A 20,391-nucleotide genomic window follows, 5' to 3' on the forward strand; every position below is an offset into this window, starting at 1 on the left:
CAGGATTTCAGAGACAGAGATGGGATCCTGGACTAGATGCCAATTTCCACTCTCCACTCTCCGTACACAGTCTTTCTTCTCTTCCCTCCTCCCATTCACTTGGCCTAGTTATTCTTCATCACCAGGCCCCCTACCCTGCTGCCGCTCCTTCCCACCTCTACCGTCCTCTAAGAGAGAAAATATCTCGCTTGTCTTTCTTCCCCCTACATTCTAACCTTGGAGCTGACCCCCTGACAGTTACCAGGGGGATGGTCTGGGTAACAGGTGCTGCTGAGTTCAGACTGATTTTGCCAGGAGCTGCCTAGTATGACCACCCACCAAGTTTTTCCAGGACTTTGCTGGGAAACCCTCTAGTCCCTTGAAAACCGGGATGGTTGAGGACCGCTTCTTCCATGCAACTTTATGACCCAGGGGTTCACTTAATCTGGAGATGCAGTATCGCTGTGCACCACCACGCATCTGTGTGCTCTGTGGCATTGCCTGCACTGTGCATTGGTACCTGGGTCCCATAACTGTGTTCTGGGTGTAATGGGTACAATACCCACAGGGTCTAAAGACAAGACCACACACAGTGGGTCCTATCCAATGTATGGTAGGAGTCTGTGGTCCCCAGAAGGGTCAGACTTCTGCATCAAATGAGGTGTTTTCTCCAACACATCCATCCACCACTGCCAGAGTTATCTTTCTAAAATGCAAATCTAGCACTGACATTTCCCTGCTTAAAACCCTTCAATGACTCCTTGTGTGCAGAATAAAGAACAATCTGTAGCATAAATTCCCTTCACAATCTGGTCACAACTGACTATACTGTTTCCTGCTTTACTGCAAATACAGATGTTGTTCCCTCTCATGTAATGTCTTTCATCCTTTCCACACCTGGCCACCTCCTAGTCATTCCTTAAGGTTCTTCATGAATTTAATCTCTGACTTTTCTCTGCTTCCACTGTGCCCTTCTATAATTTTACTATACCACTTATCACATGGTATGGTAATTACATGATTGCATTTTCTGTCTTCCTTACTGGACCAACAGCTCCTTGAAGGTAGGTTTCATGACTTATTCACCCTTGTTTTTTCACGTCCCGAGCACCAAACATTGACATTTGTTATAGCAGTTTTTAATATTCACTGTTCTCTTATGATTCTATAAAACAAACCATTAAGCTGTCATATTAGTTTTAATTATCAGGTATTTTGCATCTGAATCTTACCCCATTCCTGACTTTTCTATTATCCCTCATAGATAAAATGAGACTCAAATATAGGGTGGGACTTGGAGACAGGGCCAGAACATCCATTAAGTGTTTTATTTTGTAATCTAAAAAGAAGATCATATCTGAAGTTTATAGAATTTTTTAGGGTACAACAAAATAGCCAGGTCAAAACACCCAATTTCAGCCAGCCTAGTGCATGGCATGCAGACACTAAATAAATTATGAATGAATGAATGAATGAATGAATGAGTTAATAAGTAAAAATGACAAATCAGTGAGTTCTGTTCTGAATATGTGATTTGTGTGTTTATACCTAAGCAGGTATGTTCACCAGCTATGGCTATAAAATGATGAGACTTGTATTGATTTTATTGGTTTTAACAAAGAGACCATAATTCCATTGCTCAGAATTTTTCTAGAACTCTTCTTTGGAAACTGCTTAGAGAACCAAGAGCCAGCATATAAGTCCATAGAAACCATTTACTTAGGTACAGCCACGTTTTGTTTTTGTATATTACCCAACATGACCCACCATTACCTCCTAAGTTTTGGATACCAAAGACATTTGGCTATTTTCAAAATTAAAAGCCATCCTCAAAGTATAAAAATTTTCCACAACTGAAGCTATGCAAAAGGATGTGGCAGGCTCTAAAGTTAATTCCAAGAATTAGAGTATCTTGAATAAGTGGATGAAAATGTGTGTATATATGTAATAGAATCAGTCACCTTACTCTGCACACATTGTATCTATGTGAACACATGCATTCATATGAGTATTTTAACAAAATGTGGTTACATGTATATTTGTGGGTCTGCAAAAACAGTTGATCAAGTCTAAGTTTTTATAAATGTATCATTTCAAATTAATTCAGTAAAACAAACTAAACAGCCACTTTCATCAGTTTTTAAACTATGTACCAGGAATTCCTGGCCTCAAGCAGCTCACAGTTAGAAGGAAAAAAGACACAGACAAACCATTCCAACAGTAATAGAAATTAAAAAGTGGCAGTATACATTCAATATATGGTAGTACCTAGCAAAGAATGATTATCTCTGGGAAGACGGCATCCCAGAAGCAGTACCACCTAATCAAAATTTGGATGGATAAACACAAGTTTCATCAGGCTTAATGAGATGGGCAATCCAGGTATACAAAACAATATGTGCAAAGACACTGAGGCATGGAACAACACAGTGTGTCTGGGAAATTACAGGCCATTCAATACTGCTAGAGCATGGAATGCAAAGGAAGGAATGTGGGGCTATTGTGCAGGAGAGGCCACTGATATCCATGTAACTGAAAATGTGTATTTCTGTTTGCAGATGACTGTGTGTGTCTACTGTCTTCCCACAATACATCAATCAAACTGTAGTTGAAACAACAGTGGCATGCATATTTATTACATGATTTTATTTTTGCCTGAATTTATCATAAACATTTTTCTCTGGCCTCTGCTCATATTTGTTCTAGTGCCCCATTATTCTCTCACCTTTTACTCATTTTCCCATGCAATCTATTTATCTTACTCCCCTTCTCCTTGTCCTCCCCATATTGATCTCAGCCCATCCACTGTCTCATAGGTCAACCTCCGTTCTAACATCAGGTGACTCTCCTTTTCTCCTTGAGAACCAAGTTCAAAATGTCCTCTTCTTTCAGATGCCTTCCCTGGGTGAGTGTAATAGTTTAAGAGTCAGACTTTGGAGTAGACAAATCTGTATTTGAAACCTGGGACTATCATTCACTATCTTTGTGCTCTCATGCCAGTCATTTTCCTTCTCCAGGCCTAACTGTCCTCCTTTGTAAAATAGGAGTAATGCAAACTGCATAGAGGGCTTGTGAATATTTAAGGGACTAATAAATGTAAATAACTTAGTATAGTATCTGGCACACAATTGGCCCTTAACAGTTATTGCTATTAAGCTAAACATAAAATTGTCTAGTGATTCTCATGCTTAAGTCATATACATACATAGGGTGATTTAATTTGGTAGGTGTTTTTACCTCGGCTTTATCTGCTTTGCTAATAAGCCTTGGGGAGCTGCTATGCTGCACAAATTCAACGTAAATGATGCTCGTTGGAATTGTGCAATATGGCAACCCTGGGAAGGAAGCCTTTCTTTTTAGTTTGTTTCTTTCTGTATTTTGGATATTTAAACTTTATAAAAAATTGGTTTATTGAAAGTATCAATGGGGTTTCTGAGGTGAGAGATTTGGCACTGTTGGGGTAGTTTGGGATGTTTGATTTGTCTTCTATTTTGCACAACCATTTATTTAAAAAAAAAAAAACCAGCTATGCTGGGAAGCGGCTGTAGCTCAATCTGTTGGGCTCCCATCTACCATATGGGAGCCCTGGGTTTGCATCCTGGGGTCTCTTTGTGAAGACAAGCTTGCCCACACGCTGCGGAGAGCTGCCTGGTCTGCAAGCATCACGGAGAGCCGCTCACAGAGAGCACACTCAGCAAGGTGATGCAACAAAAAAGGGATACAAGCAATAACACAGAAGAGCATGCAGCGAATGGACACAGAGAGCAGACAGCAAGCAAGCTGCAAGGGGGAAGGGGAAATAAAATAAAAAAATAAATACAGACACAGAGCAGACAGCATTCCAAAAAGAGGCCACGGGGGGTGAGGGTATTAAAAAAAAACAACAACAACGATGCTACTAATAAAACTTAGTATTTTAGAAGTCATTTCAACCAGAGTTAGGATTTTTGGAGAGGGTCATTCAAAAACCATTTGTTGGCTAAAAGAGAAATGAGCACAGGCTTTAAAGTCAAGCAGACCTAGATTTGAACCCATTGTTTACAAGTTACATATTCTCCTTAAACCTTTGTTGTATCCTATTTGTAAGGGAGCTAATAATCTCAAGCACTTAAGGGTAATTTCAGGGACTTAAATGAGCTACTGCATGTAAAATACATACCATAAGGTCTGGCATAACATGGGTTTTCAATAAATGGTACCTGTGATCATTTTTATGTGAAAGTTGCAGTCCTAAAACAGATTAGAATTAAAATGTTAGTTAAAATTGGCAATTAAAATGGAGGTGGTATTAGGATTAGTAGCTAGAATGTGTAATAGATTACAGTTAGGATTAAAATTAGAATTCAATTAAAGTTGGAATTAAAATGCATATAGGGGTTATGATTAAGGATGGGGTTAATTAAAATTGGATAATAGAAGTAAGAATCAGTACGAGGAGTACTGGTTTAGTTGGGTGGAAAATTGAAGAGGAAAGCAATGCAAAAACCTATGCAGAATCTACTGAGAAAGATCATACAGAGGAGAAGGGTTAAAGTGCAAAGCAGAATCTAAATGGATACAAAGCCAAATCTTCTGAGTCCTTTCCCTATAGGTGCAGTCATCTCCCTCCCAGAGGAATATGTAAAATGCACCCCCACTCAGGCCCCGTTTCCTCCATCTCCCCGCCCAAGGAGGGAGCAGCTTGGGGGAAAGGAATGTCCAGCACCCACACAGCTGTGTCTAGTCCAGCACCGATGTGATGCCAGCACCACATTCCACACCCCCAGCTACCCAGGCTGTTGCTGAGTGGACAGGGGTATGTATCCAGGAGCCAAGACGCGCCTACCTCCCTGCAGTCCTGACTTTCACTGTAGTTACTGGGTCTCTAGTCCCACTGGCAACCTACTGTGGACTTTGCACAGTCTCTGAGAAACGCATACTGGGTGTCATAGTATTTTAGAGTGTTAAGTAACCATGGAGATCACAAACCAACATGGATACGTCTATTTTACGTATTTTTAAGATTGGGATAATGCTCATAGGTCAGTCTTTAGAGAAGGTGGTCTCCAGTGAAGAAGGTGTCTGTGAATGCTGGATGTCCATGTGAAAAAGGGACTAGAATGAGTGGAGGTTAGGAGTTATTCCAAATGGGGGTATCACATCTATGTAGGAGAGTCCACTCTCTCATATCGGATGGCATGAGGAATTTCTCAGATTGGATCATGCTCTAGGAGTACTGGAAATGAATCTCCTTAGCTGTCGTGCCCTCCGCCCCCAGGTTTATATGAAGATATAGGGAAAGGACATCTATCTCCCTTCCCATCCAATACTGTCATCTCCTTTCCTAGTTAGCTTGTGTGAGCATAGAAAGTTACTTAGCTTCTGCATCTGCTCAACAAGGGATATTAATTACAAAATCTTGATGTCCCCTTATAACTCTAATACTCTTTTATTCTATAATTCTAAAAGCCAACAACTGCTTCCCATTCCTAGGCCCTACACTGCTGCCAAACTGACGCTGATGATGTAGAAAAGGGAAGAGGAGCCAGTGGGAAAAGAGCATTCCAGAGTCTCATTTGCTAGTTCTTAATACTCTCCAAAACAGCTTTCCTCTTTTCCTCCCACCCTTGGTTCTCATCCCATGCAGTTACAGTAGAAGTTGGGGCCAGACGAGCAGAATCCTTAGAGAATTAAGAAGGGGAAGGCAGAAGGGGATCATTGCAGAGCAGCAGATGGAAAAGATGACTTGTTAATCCCACATCCCGCCCTCCCCATCTCACCCATCTCCAATCTCACTCCCTACCACACACTAACCTGTCTTCTACTAAGCCCAGCTTAGATGATCTCTAAGGTTTCTTCTAGCTCCAGAGATAATCCTCTTTATCCATCAAAACCTTAAAATTAGTATAACTTAATCCTTCCCCTCTGAAGCCCAATTCTCTTTCTTAAAAGCATGCAATCCTTCCTCCTCTCTGCATGACTAATGTCATACCAACCTGGTCACAGAAAGTTCAGTCTTTCCTTTATCTCCTCCCCACATATTCCAGCCTCTTCTCTCTCTTACATCCACTTCTTCACACATCAGCCAGTGTCCTCCACCTCCTTCAACTAAACTATCCATCTCCATCTGCAGCTCCCAGAGATTTCAAAATGTCAAGCATACAGAAACCATACCATAGAGAAAGCATAGGGGCAGTGAGAGAAAAGAGTGGGGCAGATCCTGAAGGATCTCCTGGGATTATTCTCTCTTGGTGTCTCCACCAGTTACAACGGTTTGTATAAAGTCTTGCTTACAAAGTACTTTCCACATCCTTGTCCTTGAGATACTAGGTGATAGAGACATTACCTACATCACAGAGGATTGAGAAACTTTGTTTTAGAGGGAGACATTTTTGCTAATGTTACATAGACATTAGCAAAAAGAGGCACTGTCATGAGCACTAAAACAGGGCTGGTCCAGGAGGTAGAAGGCCTGAACCCAGATCCCTGCTCTAGGAACAAAATATTAGCCTTACAGGTCTGGAAGACACTTTGAAAGTCATTTTGTTCCATGTCCTAGGCAACATTTGTGTTCTCTACTATTAACTACCAGTGTAACCCTGCGTAGGTCACTTAACTCTCCTCGGGCCTCAGTTCCACCTGTGTCATAAGAGGTTGGATCAGATGATTTTTAGGATAAATCTTATATATCTCAAATTATTCGATTCTATGACTCTCAAATTTAGAAATTTATTCGCAGAATCTAAGCTTCAGCTAAACTGCCTTAGAAGGTACCAAGACTCTTCCAGAGATGCTCAATCACAAAGAACAGCAAACCTCAGGGACTTCGGACTCTTGAGTCAAGAGCAAGTACAAACACCCAGCCTCACCCATCCATCTTATATCTGGCCTCAGTGACAAGAACTGAATTAGTCACAGATGCACTGGTCCTTAAAAAGGCAGTTCCCTGGGGGTCTGTAGAGCAGACCATTCACCCAGGAATCTTACTAACTACTAACTCTAAAAGGACTAGATGCTCTGAGAGATTAAGAAAGAAGAGAAAATACTGGTAGGGGGTAAGGCTAGGGGGAAAGGGGTGGAATAAGGAGGGTTAGGGGGGACAGCTACTGACTTGCAGTAGTTTTACAGGTTGGTTGGACAAGAGTCTGAGGTGAATCCACTGCTTTTAGAGAATAAGCAATTTCTTTGACAACAGATTAAGGGAGCTATTGGTTCCCATGGCCTGGGGGTGTGCTTGAGGATGCCTTTCAAGGGGGGCTGCCTGGGGCCACAAATTGTTGGACAGACACTTGGGGCTCTTGGGTCAGAGAAACTAGGGATGCCAGTGGTTAAGGGAATGGTCAACATAACCAGTTATCCACTAGGGAGCTCTCCCCAGGCACACTGCCCGACAGGGAGACCTCAGGGGTTATGGGGATCCCCAGTAGCCAAAGGATGGAAGGCGGGGCTAGTGGGCACGCCCTTGCCCAGGCCTGCAGTGGCCACTCTCGCCAGCTGGCCCACCGCCCTGCCCCACTCCCCTCCCTCCACCCCAAGCCTAAGAGGGGTGCGCTCTGGGTCCCGCTGCTGAGCCAGCTCCCTCCCTCCGTTCCACACCCGAGCCCGGCCGGTGGAGCTCCCGGGGGAGAGGGTGGAAGACACCACGACGGCACAAAGGGGGTATGGGAGGCGGGGGGAGTGGGGAATGCGGCAGCCTGGCACCCCCCCGCGACCAGCCCAGCCCCCCGCCACCCCCTCCACCTCCAACCGAATGGTTTGCTCCGAGCGCCCTATTTAATCCCCGCAACTGCAGCAGCGCCGGCTCCCTCCCGGTCCCCGCCTCGGCCCCGGGCTCCTAAGCGGCTCGGGGGCGCCCTTCCGGTCAGCATCGTCTTCTGCCCCCCTCTCCAGCCCCAGCCCCTGGGGACCCAGGCTCGCCAGCGCTCAGCCAGGGAGCCGGCCGGGAAGCGCGATGGGGGCGCCTTCCTCCCTGCCTCTGCTCTTGCTCTTCGCCTGCTGCTGGGCGCCCGGCGGGGCCAACCTCTCCCAGGACGGTGAGTGAGGGAGGGGGCGGTGCCAGGGGAGGTGGGGAGTGACCTGGGGCGGGGGCTCGGATCGGGAGTGGGGGCGGAGGGAGCCTGGAGGCTTTGTCTGGCACCGGGGTTTAAAGTCGCCGGCCGCTGCTAAGACCCTTGTGTCTGTCTGAGCATCCGTGTCTCTGTGGGTCGTGGGGTGTGCCGGCGTGTGCACTTTGCTGTGTACACGGCCGAGGGTCTGTCTGCGTGTGCACGCCTCGGGTTTGGATCTCGGGGTTTATGTCTATTATGAGCAGCCCCGGGGCTGGAGGCAATGTCCGTGTGTGCGCGCGTCTGGGTGTGCGCGTCTGTGTTGGTGTCTGGCTCTGCGTTTCTGTGTCAGTATCGGTGTGTATGTCTGTGTCAGTGTGTGTTGGGGGCGGAGTGAGGTTCGTCGCTGGGCGTGTGTCGGGTGTCTGTATGTATGTCTGTAGGGGTTGTGTAGCCAATGCAATCCCCCAAACTGCTGTATGCAAACATTTCTGCTCCCCCGCCCGTTCCCCCACCCACGGCGGAGCTCCGAGTGGGCTGGGAAAGGGGCCTGGGTGAGGCTGCCGAGGGGGGCGTGAGCAAGGAGGGGGGGCTTCTCCCTGGAGCAAAACAACAACCCAGGGCGGAGGGGGCCGCTGGATGGCAATAACACTAGGTGACGGAGGCTGGGAAAAGAAACCCAGACTGGAGTGGAGGAGGGGGGTCTGAGAGGGGATGGGGGGTGTTGGAGGGCGGGTGGGCAAAGGAAAGGATCAAGATATTTGATATGGAAAACCCATAGCTAAGCATTGATTCTCCCAATTCGGGGTGGGGTAGCATACCTAGCCCCTTTGCCCCATTCTGGAACTCAAACCGTCTTTGGTTGGTAATGGTAGAGATGAAGGAAGAGAGTGGGGGGAGAAAGGAGGCGGGGCCAGGAGTGAGGGGACTCGAGGAGCCCCTCCCGGCAGGGGCCAGGCTATGTAGGTCAGCGTGCGGGGGCACCCTCAGCCTTTTTAAAGGCTGCTGATGGTTAATGGGGTGGCAGGGGGCAGTTTGTAGGAAGACTAGGATGGGAGGCAGAGTTCAGTCTCAGGTCCCTGGAGGACGGAGCTTAGGCTGGGAAGGGACTAAAGGAATGCATCCTCCTCTTTCCTCCTCACCGGTCGGTAGAGGGCTGGGTGGGGGAGGGGGGAGAGGGAATAGGACCTCTGCGGAGCAAAGGGATGTGGGGAGAGTGAGGGGGAGGGTGGTGGCTATGCCCGGCCAGATGCCAGCGAAAAACAGAACAGAAAGAACCGCAGGGGAGGAGAAAGGGGAGGCGGCTCCTGGGCAATGGACCCAGTGGCCAGCAGGGATGGGCACAGGGCGGGGCGGAGGTGGAAGGGGAGGGGTTGAATCTAGGGAGAATGATGTAGAGAATTTCAGCTGAGGAAAACAGGCTAAGAGCCAGGGTGCTGGAAGAATAATTGCTCCACCTCAGCTGACCTCCTCCCCTAGCCCTGTCTCCACCATGATAAAGGAGCTTCCCTTGGTATGGGGACCCTGGGGATCCCCTTTCTACAGCTAACTGGCTGATTCCTTCCATCCTCTACCCATTAAAACTCCCCAAAGGGAGTTCCTGCCTGAGCCAGCACAGAGACAGGAGCCCCTGCTCCTGGAATCCCCCTTCCCAGGAGGACTGCACTGCTGACCCTACTCACTGAGGAGGGTGAGCAGGGACCTGGGAGAGTAAGTGCAAGGCGAAGAGAGGCTGCTGGGGGTTGGGCCTCAATGCTGAAGCCCCTACTGGGCCTTGACTTTCAACTACAACCCCTGGCCTTTCGAACCTACTCGCTGCATTAGAGAGGCAAGCGGGACACAAACCACACCTGTCAGGCTATGGGAGCTAATGGTGCCAGGCTGGGACCTAAAAGGAAAGAGAGGTGTCATCTCAGAAAGCTGTGAGCTCTTCTACTCTAGGATGTAAACACTGGAGAAAAGCAAATCTGCACACTAGCCAACTCTTTATTCTCCAACTGCATTATTCTGTCTTGGTCTTCCTCTTTAAGGCCTCTTTAGGCCCCTACTCAGGCTTTAAAGTTGAGAGGCACAGAAATGCTCTATTCCTGATGCTAGAAGTTTGTCTTAGAGCATTGGCTTGAAGGAAGGAGTGGAAAGCAGTAACTTTTGAATGAGGGATTTCTAGATGAGGAGGGAGGTCTGGAGGTCTGTTCCCGAGGAAGAGTCAAATCATGCATCATTTCCCTTGTGGAGCATTATCTATATAATCTATATAGTGGCCACTTGGGTGGGCACTGTCTCAGATTATGCTGATGGACAAGACAAAACCACATGCAACTTTCTATTTTAAACTTATCCTACTCCTTAGTTTCTGGATCTCAGAAGGCCAGCTCTGATGGTGAAAGGCAGGTATATAGGTTTAAAGCTCATGGGTAGTGATCCTGAAGGCCATTCTAACCAGGATTATGCAGATATGTTTACTACCCTAGAGTTGGCCTGGGCAGGGGACTAGATTGTACCTATCTTAACTGGTAATGTCTGACCAAAACCAGAAGAGATGTGGTATGAAGGTTTAAGGAATATAGCCCTGCCATAGCCTCAAACATAACTTGAAACATTCCTACACCCAAGTTAAAATTTTTAAATATGCCCTACATTTCCCAACTTTCTTCTTTAGGAGATACCTGATATGTGGATGAATGAGTGGACAAGATTGCTGTGGTAGGGTGTCTGTTTCCATTTAGAATAAGGAAAAACAAGCTTCATGTACTGCTGGGGTATATAACTCCCTGAAGTACAGCATAAAATTTATTTAAGCTCCATAATGCTGAACAGGGATTGAGAAGTTGGAAAAGAGCAAGCAACTGATATCTGAAGCTGGCCCTTAGTGCTGTGGCTAGAAGCTCTGAAACAATTAAGACATTTAGAGTGTACCACTGATCCCCTCCTTTTCACATTTTCCTAGTATGGGCAGCAGTTGGCAATTACAGACTTGGGGGGAAACAAGGCCTATCAGTTTAAAGTACCCTGCAGTCATATCACTGGTAAGTTGCTCGGCATTTGACATCATGACCAGCCTTCCTCGGATTCACCCTTCTCAAGTTATTTACATACTCTAATCTAATTAGATTAGAGTTGATCTAGTTAGAAAGGGAGAGTGGACAAACTCACTTTGCTTTAAACCAGGGTAGTAGCAATTTAACCTTGTACAGCACTGCCCCACACATGAGTATCTTTCCCTACCCAAAGACCTCTGTCCACTGCCATCCATTCTGCAGCCCCCTGGCCAGGTGCCCAGTGTAGAGAACATGCCCAATGTGCTGGAGAGGTCCAGCAGGCATTCACTCTAGCTCTGCCCACAGATCTGCTTGGCAGAGCTACTCCATCCAGTTTCTTTTCTTAGTTGCTGCTGTAACCCTTAGGAAGGATATGCCCTCCCTTCAGACATGGGAATAGAAGCATTCCCTGGCACAGAAAAGTTGAGGCCATCACAGAGACACTGGATATAGTAAGTATAGTCAAATTTAGTTAATTCCATGCAAAATCAGTCTTCCTAATGTGGGGCCCAGGCTGTGGAATGTCAGCCACCTAGCTAGCAGTTAGGTCCAAGATTCTATCCTAAGTTTTCCCTAGGGCTGAGAAGCACTGCTGATTCTAGTAATTTCCTCTAGTGTTTCCACTCTTTTATCTAAAAGACTGTGAAGCCCCTTTATCAAATAAATAAAAGGAGAACTGTTCATGTTCAAACAAAGAAATAAGCTCTGGAGCCTTTTCCCCTTCTAGGAAGGGGGCCACCTCTACCTCCTATAATCCTTAAAGCACAACTTGGGTGGGGTTCTGCTAAACAGTGTGACGCCTTCTGGCCTACACTGACAGTAAAATGAACCAGCTCACTACTGTAGGGCTGGCCAGTGCCCTCTCTCACTCATTTTCAGACATTCACTATTCACTTGGAGAGTGACTCATACTTCTGCAGCCAAAAAAATCCACAGATGGCATCCTTTTGGTGTTCTGGTCACTTTGAAAGCAGTCCGGGTAGTTTGTGCCATTTCTCTGTAAATCCATAGATTTGACTTTGATACTCCTCGCTATTACTACTTTCTTGCAGTCCAAATAATATGTACAACAGGGTCAAAGGGAGCTTTTCCTAGTCACGTGGTAGGAAAAAAATCTCCACAGTTATCACCAGAGAAATAAAACCCCTAGGGCTGTGACTAGTTACATTCTCTGTTGTTTCTTATTCCAGTGGAACTGTATATGGCTCAACAATCCCCTTTTTGTCATCGACTTCTCACTAATGGAATTCCATCGAAGGATGGTAATCTAGGTCCCAGATTCTCCGTGAAAACAAGCTATGGTCTGGACCAGATCCTTACTGACTACTGAGTGAAAAAGTCCAGGGTATTAGAAAGTTTGGGTAATTATATCTTCTCCTTTCTCTTTCATCTTATACTTCATTATTTCCTAATTAACCACTGGGTATAGGCCCAAACATTTTGTTTCCAGGATGGGGTCATGTCCTGGAGCCCACTCAAAAGCTCTGACAATAGCAATCCCTTGTAAACTGCAATGTTTATGAGATAGAGAGAAGCAAACAGTCAGAAAAAGATTCAGGTCTCCAAGAACCCAGTAAAATTAAGGATATATACTCCATTCATTATAAAACAGAGAACAAGTCTCTTGGAGCAAAGGACCTGTCTGTCTCTAGTAGCAGCAGTGGTCATGGCTCCAAACAAGGTCAGAACCAGCTGATCTCGGGGGTCCAATAACTACCCAAGTGAAAACTCAGTCCAATCCTGCTATAACAAGGAAATCTATCACTTCAGCCACTGAGAAGCTAAATTCTCAAGGGTCTTGAACATAAGAAACATTTGAGATTTTTGCATAATAAAGTCTCAGTAAAGCTACATATTCTTTACTAAAACAGCAAGAACTGCTTTTCTTTACCAAAATTCCCCTAAGCCTAAAGAGAGTGATGATATTTCACAGCTACCACAGAGACTCTATATCCTGAAGACCACTCTCTTCTTAAGACAAGTGATCCCAAACCCCTTTTCCATATATAATCTAGTCTGGACTATTCACAGCAATTAAGGCACTCTGACCCTGATACCTCTCATCTCGTACCTGATGGTAACACACATTTAAGCTTCCTTGTACCCTTGTGTCTCTGAAGGGCAACAGATGCTCTGTTGGATATTTTCTCTCATTAGAAGATAATCCTAATCTTATTCATAAGCAATTGTAGCAAATTAAAACCCCTTCCACCATTACTAATACCTAGGGTTATGTCATAAGTCCTGAGGCTCATGTTGGCAATCTCAGTCTGATGGTGATCCTCATTTTTTAATATAATCTCTTGGGTCCAATTCTCTGACAGGTTCAGAGTGCATTAGAAGGCCTTTTAGATCAAGAGATGAGTGCAGTGGGATTCTAAAGGAAGTGCTGAGGTCTGTTTCAGTTTGACAGCTCAAGAGTTGGCTGCCTTACCCATAATGGGAGTTCCCCTGTTCTTTGTGGAACACTCTACCTGTGCTTTGAGCTCTCCATGGTGCTAGTCCCTGATGGTGACACTCCAGGCTCTTCTTGTTGCTCTCCGTGGTCCTGCTCTCTCTCTAAGCTTTATAATCTCTTTACTCTCCACAGTGCAGCCCTCAGAACAGGGTTGGAATCTCCCTCCCCCAACCTACCACAACAAACACACATGAGCTCAGTTATGATCACTGACCTGCTCCACCAGGAAGAGGGGAACAAAATTCTGAGATATATCTCTGGAGAGTCTTCACAGCCAAGTAATTCTCAGATTAAAAAGAAGAGCTGTTTGAGATCCTCAGAAGACCGGGCATAGAGTGGCCTCAAATGGCCTCAAAATACAAATGCTTTACCATATATGGCCTCAGATTAAAAACAGAACAATGAATAGTCGTGTTTTAGGTTGAGACATTATTGTTCATCTCTGATAATCATATGAGTCTGACACTCAAATTTAACTGTCCTGACATAGTGCCTTCTTTCCCTTCACCCTTAACCTTATGAGTAAATGCAAAGACATTATACAATAAATGGGTCATCAGAATAGTTAATGGAGGAATCTAATATATGAAAGGCATAGAAAACAAGTATCAAAACCCAGACTCATTTCCCCCCACTTTTACAACCAATTTGTACAGAACCAATACCCTTAAATATAACTGTCCCATCTCAGAATCCAGATCCTTGGTCAGATCTCAGTAGACACATCTTGAACTGGGCCCTGCTACTCTTTTGCATTATCTGCCAATAAACTGATGATGTCAAGTGCAGCAAGGAGCCGAGAATGCTCAGCTTCTGCCAGTCTGAGGCTAGACAGCTTGTTCCTCAAGTCACATTGGAACTATGAAAGCTTCTCTTCCCCTAAATTCTGATTTCCCTGTGTTGATTTCTACATAACAGTTCATATGATAGAAAACACTCATGAAGGACCCACAGCAAAGTCTAGCTGTGAGGAGAGGTTTTCAAAATTAATTTCCAGGAGCGTTCTTTCGTTTCCTCATTTGAAACAAGGAGAAATTTCATTCCTCAAGGACAGGTAATGGAAGTGATTTGTCTTTATAAGTGAGCCTTCAGGAAGACAGGATAAGGGTCAAGCAACAGCTGGGCTATCTCCCATTCACTCATCTCCCCGGGACCCTTGTTCCCACCAAGAGAAGACACATTTAATGGATAATTCTAACGCAGAGATTTCAACATTTTTCTTTCAATATGTCTATCACCCTCTAGGTAAACTCTTACCTATGGTATTCTTTAACCCTCTCATCTTTCTATAACTTTTTCCTGGAGGCCTCCAGAAGAATAAGAGAGCTGAATAACATTTGAAAAAAAAAAAAAAAACAAACTAAAATGTTGTCTTCTCTAAGGATTTATTTTCCCTTCTACCAGCTAGGCTTACACTAATTGTCTATTGATTGCTAATTATAAGCACCTTTGGCTCATTTACTTCCAGTTCAGGGTCAAGAAGGTCAGACACATTGCCTTGTCCTGGGGGAAAAAATGGAAGCCAAAGTCTTAGCCATTCATCTCTAAGCCAACAATTCCTTGTCTCTCTCCTTCCTCCTTATAGTGCCATATATTGGCAAGGTAAGATGGGAAACTAGTACTTCCGATACTGCCATATTTCATTGGGATTTGCAGATCTTTATTTCATATATTTATTTTTCTTCTTCTATGCCCTGGCTCTTTGCTTCCAATTCTGATTGTAGAATTCTAGACAGAGCCTCAGACAGGTAGAAAAAACTCCTGAAGATGAACTGGTTTATTGCATCTCTGATTTAAATACTCCTGCTCTTTCTTTGAAACCCAGCAAGTTTCCAATAAGTACATTGATGAAGGTACCTTGTGAGTTAGCACAGTGGTCAGCCTTTGAAGAACCCAGAGTGTGGTTCTTGCCTTATTTAAAAATGTAGGGCCAGTTCTATCATCCTCATCTTAATCATCTGTCCCAACAAATGCAAAAAGATGAGACAACTGCACTCAGTAGGTGGAGTCTAGTTCTTAAAGATGAAATTTTTACAAACATATGTTATATGATACCTCCTCTAACCTCTATCCTATAATCTTAAACAAATATAAAAACTGCCATCACTAAGCCCCTGGGCCTCACATATTATCATTTAGCCTTAGCCTCAGCTCCCACTTAATGCCAACTCTTCTTTGGTTTCCAAGCTCTGGAGTCAATGTTAGTGACAGATGGACTGAGCCTCAGCCCTCGGGAGGAGATGATTCTGGCCCTCTCCTGGGGAGTATGAGCAAAAGAGAGCCTGAATTCTGCTTTGGGGAGAATCTCTGCGTTTAAGCCATATGGTTTTCTGGAAGTAGGAAGTTCTGATTAATATAGCCATGTGAAAAGGGCTCTGTATCTGGGTCATAAGAAAAGCTGTGTGTTTATGTCAGAAAAAAAGGAAAACAGAGATATGAATAGTGAAAATTGTAGTGTGTCATATGCGTATTGAAGGATACATGCTGAAGGAGAACAAGAGGGCAACCAGGTCTTAATAGCTATGCATCTTAAAAAGGGAACAAGAATGAATGTATACCTACATCAAAGATGAGACATTCTGAAGATTTAAGAAGAGAGGATGAGATATTTGTATCTGAACAATATTATTTGCAATTAGAGGGATGATGACATTTGTAATCTTGAAAGACTGTTTCATGGAAGAGTTAAATTTCCAGGAATACACAAAGTAAGGCTAATGTGAACAATGTGCCACAGAATTTTTTTAAGTGAGAAGAATGAAGGGAAGAGACTAAATCTCAGCTAGGATTGGGGGAAGCAGGGAAGCTAGAGTAGTGTGGGTGTGTAGAGCAGAACACATTTTCCTTCATGTAATGCTCCTAACTATTGCCCTGAACCTGTCATCTATTCCCTGACTCTGATCATCCAGTGAAGGGAAACAGTAAAAACAAGTCAGTAAAACTAGAACCAGCAGAGATGAATGCTTTCTTGCCTGGCTTCTAACAAATTAAACTTTTTCCACAGCATTGTCATCCCATCACACCAAGCCAAAAGCCTGAAATATCTAAAGTGTGATATAAAGAGCAAAGGAGAGCAAGACAGAACCTTTTGAGAAAAAGAATTTATCCATGCACTCAAACAGCTATTGAGGCACTGGGAAAGGCACTAGAGAGTATGAGCAAGACTTTGTAACCTGGACTGAGATTTTTCATCCTCTGGAAATTTATCTTTATTTCTCTCTGATTTTCCTGGGCTATCTTTTCCCATTCCTTATTTTTCCATACCCTTCCAATGAGCAAATCTGAATTCTGCTCTCGTTTTACCCTACACTGACTCTGATATGTTTCATTACCCCATGCACTTTCCTAAGATGGGAGATTTTCTTCCCTAGCACTATTACATACATATGACAGTACTAGGATAAATGCAAGGAAAGAGGGTGAAACTCCTCCACTCAGTGGAGGGGACATCTAAGAGTTAAGACAAAGTTTGGCCACTTGATTCTCTATTGCATTTGCCAGCAGATCTCAAGTCATACCTGTCCTGCTTTCTGAAGTATGTGAGCATGGTTAGTTGGGAATGAGGAGATGAGGTTAATGGACATTTCTGAAATGAAGTGATTTTATCCCTGCCTTTATGAACCTACTCAAGAAACAACCAACGAGGGTCAAACCCCTGTACAGAACCAATTTTCCCTGAAGTTCTTTGAAAGAGCCATCCCCAGTGCTCTGCCTTATCCCATCTCCGAGCCGTTTAGTGCAGAATACTATAGATTGATTAGAGCACATAATCCAGTCCTAAAGAAAAGACCTAAAGCCAGGAAGGGGCTCCTTTGAGGGCAGTTTCCCTTCCTTTTTGTCTTCCAACCATAGTTCTCTTTAGGACAACTCAGTATTGGCTACCAAGGGACTTGTTTTTGTTGGGGGCCAGCCCAGGGCTCCCTCCCAGTGCTAATGCACTGAGAACACTGACTCAATAGCAAATCAAAGCAACAGCTGTCCCCACCTCCTTCTCTGCCACCCACTTACCAGTCTCTGCTCCTTGGAATCTTAACTAAGTCTCTGAGGGGCCCTCGCAACCTACCACAAGCCCACTTCTGCCTCCAGGTTTTTTCTTTCTCTAGCTCAAGAATAGGACATTCTCCTCTGCTTTGTGATCTCTTCTCTTCTAGTCCCGCTCTCCCACTTCACAATCTGGTCGGCATTCCTACAGCTCTCCACCATGCAGGTTCCAGCGCATGCACACTGGACCTATCCTTTTAGCTCCTACAGGCATGGCAGTGTCTTCTGCCCTTTGGCCTCCTCTTTTGTGGAAACTGGAAACTGGTGGTAAGGCTCTGAAATCTGTGAAGATGCATTCTTTGTGTCTCAGTTTCCTATGATCCCAGTGGCCTTAATTGTTCTTTCAGGGATTCCCCTCTTATCCCATGCCAGCTTCTTCAACTTACCTGGCATTTAGTAGAGTTACCTCCCTTGAAGTCTAGGGTCCTGTAAGATAGGGAGTGGGAAGGCTGGATGTCACTGGATGTGAAACCCCACTGAATGGTCACTTAACCCCTGACAAAGGCTGTTAGAAAATGACAGTGACATCAGGAGACCAGGGTTATAAACACAGATCTACTCCTACCTACCTGTGTGTCTGTGCTCAAGTTCCTGAACCTCTCTGGGCCTTGGTTCCACATCTTTAAAATGAGAGCACTGGACTAGATGCTATTTAGTCTATGTTTCTAAGACTTATAGAAGGGAAGAAACATTTTGGTCAGATTGAGGTGTAATTTTAAAAAATAAGAAAAATTATACAAATTCAGCAGTAGAAGTATACTGGCTCCATTTTCTATATGGTGGGAAAATGGTTTTAGGAATAACCACTTCTAGCCATCAGAGGTCAGGAGAAAATGACCAGACATGCAAACTGATTCCAGGGTTTTAGGAAATATATAAAATATATTCATTCATGATATCTTAGAGTTCAATACCCTTGGATATGGAAAAACATTTAGAATAACTTTTTATTTTTCAGTGGGAGAGGGCCGACCCCAAGATAAGCTTTTCATTTTAACCCCCACACAGGCAAGCTGGGCAACTCCTCAAAGAGCCCCTCTCCTTCATTCAGCTTGGAGAGAGGCTAGCCACACTTCACTCCAAATCAGGAAACAAGAGCCATCCATTCCAACAACCTGCTTAGGACGGAACCCAAAGGTGCCTGCCAATGAGCAATAATGAACCGCTTTGAGCTCAGGCTGGGTACAGGCCCCGTCCAAACCTAAATCTCCTGGATCATCAAATAGCATAGGATTCCTGGCTCTATAAATCTTGGCCCCTTGGCCAGGCCTTACCAAGCAAAGGGGTTAATCAGCGTGTTAGGAACGTCTTACAGTGAAGATTTTGTTCCCTCCAGTATTTACCACTTATTTTCACTTATACTCACATGCCTCCTAGGGAATAAAGCAAAGCCAAGAGAAAGTAGTGACTTCGAACCCAAGAGGCTGCTGGGAGCCAGAGGGAAGTAGATAAACAAGCCTCCCAGAGGAAAAAGCAGACAGTGACAGAAAATAAAGGAGAAAGGGAACAAGGAAGAGTAAGGTCTCTCAGTAGCCCAGCCAGAAGGAAGACTGGAGTGTGGGGAAGCCGGGCAGAGAGAGGCTTAGATCAGGGAGGCAGGCAGCTGGAGCAAGACTGAGCTCCCAAGTTCCGAAGTGAAAGTGCACAGGAACACGTCTGAGCTCAAGGAAGGAGAATCTTAGGAGATCCTGCTGTGTGGGAGAGGACAGAGGCCTATCCCTGAGGAGCAACAGAAAGAGAAGGAAATAAACCTGAAAAAAACAGGGCATCCCAGAGGACAGGAGAACTCCCACTTCTTATGGACCCAGCTTTTGTATGGCTGCACTGAAAGAGCTGAGATATTAGGGAATTGGGAATTTAGGGGAGGGCAAAGTTGGAAAGGGACGGAGGGCAGGAAGTAAGGGAATATTTTTACTCCCAGGCCCTCAACCTATTAGGAAAGGACATGGTGACTGCAGTAGAATTGACATAACACTTCTAGGAAGTTTAGTGTAAACAGAGTCCTATCAAATCAGGGTGTTGTGCTCTAAAGCCTCTGAGGCCAAAGCACTGCTCCAAAATTTTGGAGTAATCTCCTAAATTAAGACTCACATGGGATTGGTCTGTTTTCCTCCAATTCCAGAACAGGACTTTTCACTGTCAAAGAAAAATGCAGCTCTGACCATGAAGAAAAGCTCCAGGGCCTGAGGTCTAACCCTGGTTTTGTCATGGCCATTCCCTTCTGTGTGTGATCGAGATATACATAAGTTTTAGGGTCGGATCATTTGGTCAGGGAGCCCAGCAATGGGTGTGGGTACACCATTCTAAAAGTGGGTCCTTTCAGTATTCTGGGCCACAGCCCCCAGTGTGTTTTCCCTTGGAGATAACACTCCTCCACCCACCTGTCATGGAAGTCGTGAGGAATAACAAGTAGGCTGCATGAAGCATATTTTTAACTGTGGAGTTAGAGAAATGCTGAATCATCATCATCACCATCATCATCATCATCATCAACTCCTACTCAGAGAGCAGGTTTTCTCAATAGGCAGCGAAGTAGGGCTCTGAACCCAAGCCCTGGCTAGGCCAGCAGTGGTTATACAAAAATTCTGTTCCCTTTTCCCATCCTCCCAAAGGTTCATCTGTGACCCTGCTAATGGCCCCAAGGCCTATTTTATGTAGGTCCCCAAAACAGGGCAGGGAAGATCTATAAACCAGGGAATCAGGGGTTTTATTGGCATGCTCTTATAGATGTCCTCCTAGAGACACTTAAATTGGAGACATAATACATTTTTATTTGTTTGAGTCACTCATTTATTTATTCAATAAATATTTATTGAGCACTTACTATGTGTGAGGTCCTGGGCAATGAGTG

At 44.7% G+C, this 20,391-nt stretch overlaps 2 protein-coding genes across 4 annotated transcripts in view; one reads left to right on the forward strand and one right to left on the reverse strand.

The window, feature by feature from the left end:
* The window catches only part of AIM2 (absent in melanoma 2), a 140,854-nt gene that overhangs the window by 117,383 nt on the left and 3,080 nt on the right, over window positions 1-20,391 (reverse strand). The gene's annotated exons all lie outside the window — the stretch shown is intronic.
* Window positions 7,498-20,391, forward strand: part of CADM3 (cell adhesion molecule 3) — a 30,645-nt gene continuing 17,751 nt past the window's right edge. Inside the window, exons 1-2 of one of the 3 annotated variants that reach the window (XM_071207495.1) lie at window positions 7,721-7,991; window positions 12,232-12,402. Coding sequence is in view for 2 of the 3 variants with exons in the window: in XM_004474248.5 (XP_004474305.1) it covers window positions 7,910-7,991 (82 nt within the window). In the remaining variant the exon portion in view is untranslated. Of the gene's footprint in view, window positions 7,992-12,231; window positions 12,403-20,391 lie in introns of all 3 variants that reach the window. The other 2 variants (XM_004474248.5, XM_004474247.5) reach the window with 2 other exon arrangements.

This window comes from Dasypus novemcinctus, chromosome 13, assembly GCF_030445035.2.
Source record: "Dasypus novemcinctus isolate mDasNov1 chromosome 13, mDasNov1.1.hap2, whole genome shotgun sequence".
NCBI classification, from domain to species: domain Eukaryota; kingdom Metazoa; phylum Chordata; class Mammalia; order Cingulata; family Dasypodidae; genus Dasypus; species Dasypus novemcinctus.